Here is a 7154-nt window from a genome sequence, read left to right as displayed (position 1 = left end):
TGCAACAAAAGAAACTATTTATTTGGAATATGCATTACCAGTACAAATTAAGAGACCATAAAACCTACACCTTGTTAGCTATTATTCTCCACAGAAAACAGGTTTTAAATTGGAATTAAAAAGACAATAGTTTTGCGGTTCCATTTTTATACCTTTTTACATAATGCAGAGATCTTAAAAGTTAAAACCTGTCAAGAAAAAGGCTCCACGATTTCACTCTGAAATCTTTATAAAAAAGAAGTAACATTCAAAAACACTGCAGTACGGTATTTTATTAAAGAACAAAAGACATGCAACAAATAAAACATTTGATGTTTTACAAATTGTTCAGTTTCTTCTTTCTTTTTATATTTCATTTACTTTTATATTCAAAAACTAAAAGCATCATTACATGAGGCTTTCGATAATATGGTGATATTGGACAGGCAATGTGAAAAGTAGAGTTTAGCATTTTTGAGGGGCACTGCATCACAAAAGCTATCCTTCTGCTGGCCACTTGGCTAAAATGCTGTCACTTTATTCATAATCTGGATTAAAAGGTCGGATCAGATTTCCGTAAGGACTCCATTCATTTCAAACATAGTCTAAAAGCATAATACTTGTACTGTATGTTACCCATGTGTTGTCCTTAAGATGCCTGACAAGTCGGGGAACAAATTGAACAGATATGGACACTTCCCAGCAGAGCAAGACTGTTTCACTTATCACACAATGGTACACTTCCTTATCTCCAATGCTATATCAAATATAAAATGCGCTGTAGTATAAGAACTGACAAAATGATGTGGTATTCAGTCTGTGGTGGATTCAGATGGGTAGTCATGATCTATTACAGACGTCGGTTATGATTTGATATACTGGATTTGGTTGAGCTAAAAACACTGTCATGTGACAGGTATTAACACTAACTTTTCACATCACCTTTAATTACTAGACAGTATCCATTTTAGAAGCAAGCTTGTATCTATGCTCTAAAAAGTACAAAGTGAACAAGTGGATTACGTCCTTAACGTGTGAGGACATCTGCCCCACTGTCTGTCTCTGTTAGCTGCATTGTATACAAAAATGGATACTGTCCAATTTCAAAAACGCAAAACAAGTAAGTAAAGGTGCATATCTACATAGAGAGCATTATTGGGCTAATTCACATAATGCTAGCAAGAAAATAAAATATAATGTACTGTAGTCCTGTAACCAAGGAAAAGCTAAATGAAAAAAGAATGATGTGAGTTATTATTCACAACATGAGGACATAAAAATATATCCAAACATCTTCTGGATCTGTGTGCCATCAGGGTATTTGTTTCCTTTTATTCTCTATAAACACTACTGTATTCTGACTGCATTTTTGGTTTTGAGTACAGAGTACCAGAACAGTTATTTGAGACGTTCATCAGTACTTCAGATTATACAATTTTACAAAACAAAAAAAGAAACAAGTTGATAAAGCTGATCCCAATGTAGAGAACTGAAACTTCTGCAGTTTTTTGGTATCAAAGTAATGGTAGAGTGGATATGCTGAAATGCCTCAAGAAGACAATCTGTAATCATGTGTTAATGTCAGACCATATACTGTACTGTACATACAACCAAAATCCTAAACCTAATTTCACATTGTGGGTTTGTTTGTGTTATTTGAATATGCTTTGAGGAAACTGAAATCTGGAAACTTGAGTGAATAGAAACCAGGTAGAGTGAGCAGAGACCAACCTTGATGACCAACATGTATAGCTTTACATTAAAGGAGAATACAACAAACAGAAACTAACTGGAAGAGAATAAAATCATAATTTCATAGCACCAAATTAATTCAAAACATACTGTAATCATGTGTAGTGTATTCTGTGACTACAACATGGTACCACAAAATCAGAATGTATATAACTTTTTTTTGCACACAAGTGGTTTTGGTTACCAGCAGTATTTGGCTACAATGATAACATTGATGTACATTGATAGAGATAATGTAACTGTGTGTAATATACCATTGGTTCCATATATGAGGACTATATATGTAAAAGTCTTATTTAGATGTTTTCTTTGTACTGTGTGACAAATACAAATGTTACCCTTCAAAGGTAATCACAATAAGTAACTGTGCTTAAATACATATTGGCTTATCATAATTGATGCTAATGTAGTCATTGATTAAGTGTTTCGGATACATTTTTCAAACTTACTCAGGTCAATCGTCTCTGAATGCAGTGCACACTACAAACAATAATTTAAGGGATTTGTTTAGAATTCCAGAAGCTAGAACCACCATCATCCATTAACGTCTTATATCCTAAACAATCCCTCCCTTTCTCTTTGAAGCAGCTGTACTGTATCTTTTATGGTTGTGTATGTATTGTTTATCACACACAGTACACTATACGCTACAGTATTTGCACTGAGCAGAAAACATGCCATTTTTGCAGTCAAATGTTTCATGTCTTATTGCCTATTGAAAGGGGTCTGAAACAGAACGCCTAAAATGTGGAGGAAGGTTTAAATCTGAACAGATGATAGTTGATGCACTAGTAATATGTTATTTCATACCGTACAGCATATACTATGACAAATGTGAGATGAATTTAGTTTTTACAAGCACAATGTAATGTTACTAAAATTCACCTCCAGGGTTGCACTATGGACAAAAAAAGTAATACATGAATAAAAGTTAACTTGTCACAAAGGCAAGACTGTCCTAGAAATGAGCCTTTAAACAGGACACGGGGAGAGTGGGTGCTACTGTAAATACCAGTAATTACAAAGATTTAGAAAACAAAGCTTTTTATAAGATTTTCCTTTGTTGGTGTCAGTTGTTTTGTTGTTATTTCCAATAGAGGTAGTGTGAAAGCATTTAATTTTACAAGATACAGGGCCATATGTACGAGTAACTTTTTGTCTATCATGTCATACAGTATGGACTGTTTGAGAATTACAGAGAGGCAACATGGACATTTTGTGAAAACTGTACAAACAGTGGAGGTGTTGTGGAAGTGAGATCCCTACACAGGCTGCTGACTGGTGGTGTCATGGTTGTAGAGATGGGACACGTGAAGAACTGTCTGTGACGGTGATGGTTTCATCTCTGATCCCCACCCATAGAGGTCTCCTGCCCTGTGACTAGTATGTCAACTCCAGTCCTGATGGGGGGCTGAAGGTGGGGGTGTCAAGACTGTGGTGGTGGTGGATGTGATGGTGGTGTATGTGGAGGTGGAGGGATCAGTTGGAGGTGTCAGAGTGAACGCTTCCGGGTCCTTCTGTGGGCGAAGTCACTGATGAGGGTGTTGTGGCATCCTGCCAGCCACCGTTTGCCTGAGAGAAAGGAAGACATGAGAAGAATGAGTACAGCTATGCTCATTACCCATACAGTATGTTTACTAGCCTATATCATATGCAGTATTGAATGAGTGTGTCCTGAGGGCACGGTACAGTACTGTATGAGCTCTACTCATAATGCAAGAACAACCCCTCAACATCTCAATGTACAGTCCACTACAGTCTCAAGCCGAATCTGCATTGGAAGTACTGTAAAGCTAACTCGCTCAGATGAGACCCTGAGACCCTGTCACAAAAATGTGCTTATTGAAAGGAATCACAAAAATGATATAATATACGCAAGACTCACATTTTTTGAATGAAGAGAATATTTTGCCTTAACTACTGTAGAAAACAAAAAACATTGCAGTCTTGCATTACTGTGTTGAGGTAAATGCTTGTCTCTTCAAATGACACACATGATAATAGTGAACATATGTGAAAAGGTCTCTAAAACAAAACACGAGGAGTCACACGAGGAACCAATGATAGCAAATTATGACATTGGAGATTGAATGAAAATACAATGAGAGACGCGTAAGCCATTTAGAATCCTGGAGACAGGCCTGCTAAAGAGCATTTGGGATATTAATAGCAAATTTCATGCCATCAGAAAACTGGAAATGGAAATCCTCGACAGCCTTTCATTTCAAAGCCTGTTATTTAAGGCAGAAGGCAGTCTGTAATCAAAAATGGAGGGAGAACATCTTAAAATGTCTGATTTTGGTGGCACTCTCTGTCTATTTCAAAACTGTAATTACTGCTCTAGTCTACCACAACACACATTATGTATCTGCTCAGTGATTATCAACAGAGAGGAGTCTTTCATCATTTCACAGAATGGACATTTTCCTGACCCTACTCTTTCTTCCATTCTCTCTCTCTTTCTCTCTCTCTCTCATTCCACTCTCTCTCTCCCCCTCTGTCTTTAAAGATGGATAGGCACAAAGGTGATACACAAATTCTAAGCTGACAGATTTCCTGGGCTTATCAAAATATTTCATATGGAAGTCAACATATCATTTAAAAGTCTATAAAATGACAAGCAGGGGCAAGGAAATAGGAAAAACCAACACCAGTCCAAAACACAAAGATAGATAGTGTTAAATATGACATCCCTTATATAATATTGTATACTGTATTATATCCCTAAAAATGAAATGAAGTAAAGAGGTATTTATTTTATATCTGTATTCTCTTTTTAGCATGAGGTATAATATATGAGAAAAAGAGAGTAAACAGCAGAAATTGTACTTTTAAATAGAAAATAGTCCTAGTTCCATAAATCACTGGAGAACATCTTATCATACATATATTCCTCTCTTGTTATGCAGTATGAGGGTTCTTGAAAGGCTATAAAAGGGGGTAAAAAAGCATATTGTGACATTGTAGGCTGTGGAAGAGCAAGCAGGCGTCCAAGGATAACCGTATCTGTGAGGTCAGACGACTGGCTGAAAACAGGGCTTGAATATGTTAGTGCCCTCTCAGGGTTATCAAAGCCTGCTCCATGGAGAGGGATGGGCGGAGGAGAGCAGCCGGGGAGGGAAGGGGATTTGAATACACATACATGTTTTTATACAGGAGACATTTCATCTCATTATCATATGGCCATTGAGGCACGACGGGGCTGGGAGAGGAACCCAGCCGCGGCTGTGACCGTCCTCGTCCTCTCACCACGGCTCGCTGTCAGGGCCATTAGTGTGGCAGGAACATGATCCGAGCAATGCGCTTGGATTGCTGTCCCAAGTCCACACTCCGCTCTCCTTGTGTCTGTCTTATCGATTTTCCCCTTTACGACACGGCTTGTCGCTGTGAATTTCCCTGCTGTTTGCAGCCGCCAGCTAACCCCCCCAACCCCCCCCCCCCCCCCCCCCCCAACTCAACACACATAGACACACACTCTCCTTCAAAAATAAGATAGAAAAAACATGATGGGAATACACCCCTATGGCCCCGAGTTGTCTGTCCAGAGGCTAGTGGTGTTATTTTTAGGGAGCCTTTGGAACTGTGTTCTGGGAGGTTCTAGACTGGGAGGCCTGTGGCCCTGGGGTGATGATCAGGGTCAGGTGGTCAGAGGCGTTTGAAGCATGCGGTGCAGGAGGTGTCACCTGTTTGTGCAGTCCGCTCATGGCTGGCAGTGCGTGGCTGCAGGTGCTACGACGGAGCTGATAGGACGTGACAGGCTCAGACGGCAACTCGGCGTGTGTGGCCGGCCCAACGACTGTGTACGCTGGGCATTGTGCTGCCCACGGCGTGACCGATACAGAAGCAATCAACTAGGTGACCGTGGAGCTGAGACAAGTCCTACTAAGTGGCATTCTGAGCCCTATAGCTTTGAAATAATTGGTAGGGGAAGAAAGCAACGTTTTTTTTCTCCTTACATTGATGCCCTGCGGACTGTACATCTGGTTGGCTGTGAGTCCCTCACTGTATCCGCCTGTCTGACTGATAACATGGCGAAGGGTATCCACCTGAAACACAGAGGAACACAAACAAAGCAAGGTCAGACAAAATGAGAAAAACAAAAAGCACAGCAAGAGAAAGACAAGAGGAATAGAAAACTTAGCATACAGACAAAGGTGCTGTCTGTATGACTGTACTGTACATCCAGTCAGACCAAGGATTTAGATCTTTGATCAGACCAGTAAAATAATAGATGGACAATAGAAATCAACCAAAAAACTAAATGTCACTTTACACTTAGAAGACAGTGAAAGTGGAAGCATGGAGTAACTAGTGACGGATAAATGTGACACCTTTTTTTCCGGAGGTGTTGAAAATAATTAATTTATATTCATCTTTGCAATGTCAAACTAGTAGTAACATGTTTCCGTAACGATGAATGAATACAAATTAAATCTATAGCTATTTCAGATCTAATTCGAGTGCCAAAAAGATCTCTTCTGTTGAAGAACAAAGCCCATGTTGGTGTTAGGAGCCCATGGTGGTACAGAGGCACTGAGACGCCTATGGGGAGGTTAAGATTAAGAAGCCTATTCTTGGGGAGGGGAGGTGGGTCTATTTCTGCCGTACAGCATCTGCAGCACTGCTTAGGGCCCTACCTGTGACTGCACGTTGGCTCCCACCTGAGCCCCTTGGTACGAGTCCCCATTGAGAGACTGCACGCTCATGAACAAGTCCCCGGAGTTTGACATGTTAAAAGAGCCAGCAGAACCTGAAAGGAGAGAGGGAGGCACTGGAATCACAGAGAGAAAGAGGGCAAGCAGGATCAGCCACTTGGCCCCATCCGGGGGTCGACCCAGAGGAGCACCATGCAATAAGGTTAGCAGGCAAACACAGTTAGAGGCAGCAGACCAGACAGATCAGAGAAGAGCAGAGGGGCAGCATGACGCTGAAGGAAAGATGGGGTAAGCACAGCCATCAGCTTCAACACCAAACAGGTGTGTGTTTGCTCCCATTTGTCAATGTGACAGTAGAATGAAAACTATAATAGTATTGGGTTTGCTATTCACTAGTTTAAGTAAAATGTTATTCATGACTGTCTAAAATGTTATTCATGACCAAATAAAAAAATAAACAAAAAATAATGATAATAATAATAATAATGATAATAATTCCATATGTTTTGACATGACAGAAAATAGCAGGTATTGGGTTAAAACATGAAGAAGTATGTTAATTGAGAAGAGGACAAAAGGTTAGTACAGTAAGCACTGTGAGACTTAATATGGGGCCCAAGTTCCTAATCCTGGAAGAAGATTTGCATCTACAATACAGTAGATCTACTGTCTAATAATAGTATTATCACTCAGCACTGTGAAATGTCTTTGTCTGGTAGAGCTACTATGTTCAGAGCCTCCCAAAAGTGATGATAATATGTTATTGGT

The 7154-nt window shown here is 39.8% G+C and overlaps 1 protein-coding gene across 4 annotated transcripts in view; it reads right to left on the bottom strand.

Moving 5' to 3' along the window:
- The window catches only part of pbx1b (pre-B-cell leukemia homeobox 1b), a 51321-nt gene continuing 44167 nt past the window's right edge, over positions 1-7154 (bottom strand). For 2 of the 4 annotated variants that reach the window (XM_083671280.1, XM_083671281.1), the window contains 3 exons: positions 6369-6481; positions 5688-5777; positions 1-3303 (listed from right to left, as the gene is read on the bottom strand). In XM_083671280.1, the coding sequence (XP_083527406.1) occupies positions 3211-3303; positions 5688-5777; positions 6369-6481 (296 nt within the window). In that variant the 3' untranslated portion in view covers positions 1-3210. The remainder of the gene's footprint in view (positions 3304-5687; positions 5778-6368; positions 6482-7154) is intronic. The other 2 variants (XM_083671282.1, XM_083671283.1) reach the window with 1 other exon arrangement.

Source organism: Argentina silus (genome assembly GCF_951799395.1).
Source record: "Argentina silus genome assembly, chromosome: 6".
In the NCBI taxonomy this organism is placed as follows: Eukaryota; Metazoa; Chordata; class Actinopteri; order Argentiniformes; family Argentinidae; genus Argentina; species Argentina silus.
Note: the sequence above shows the minus strand (reverse complement) of the source record. Positions and strands in the feature narration are given on the sequence as shown.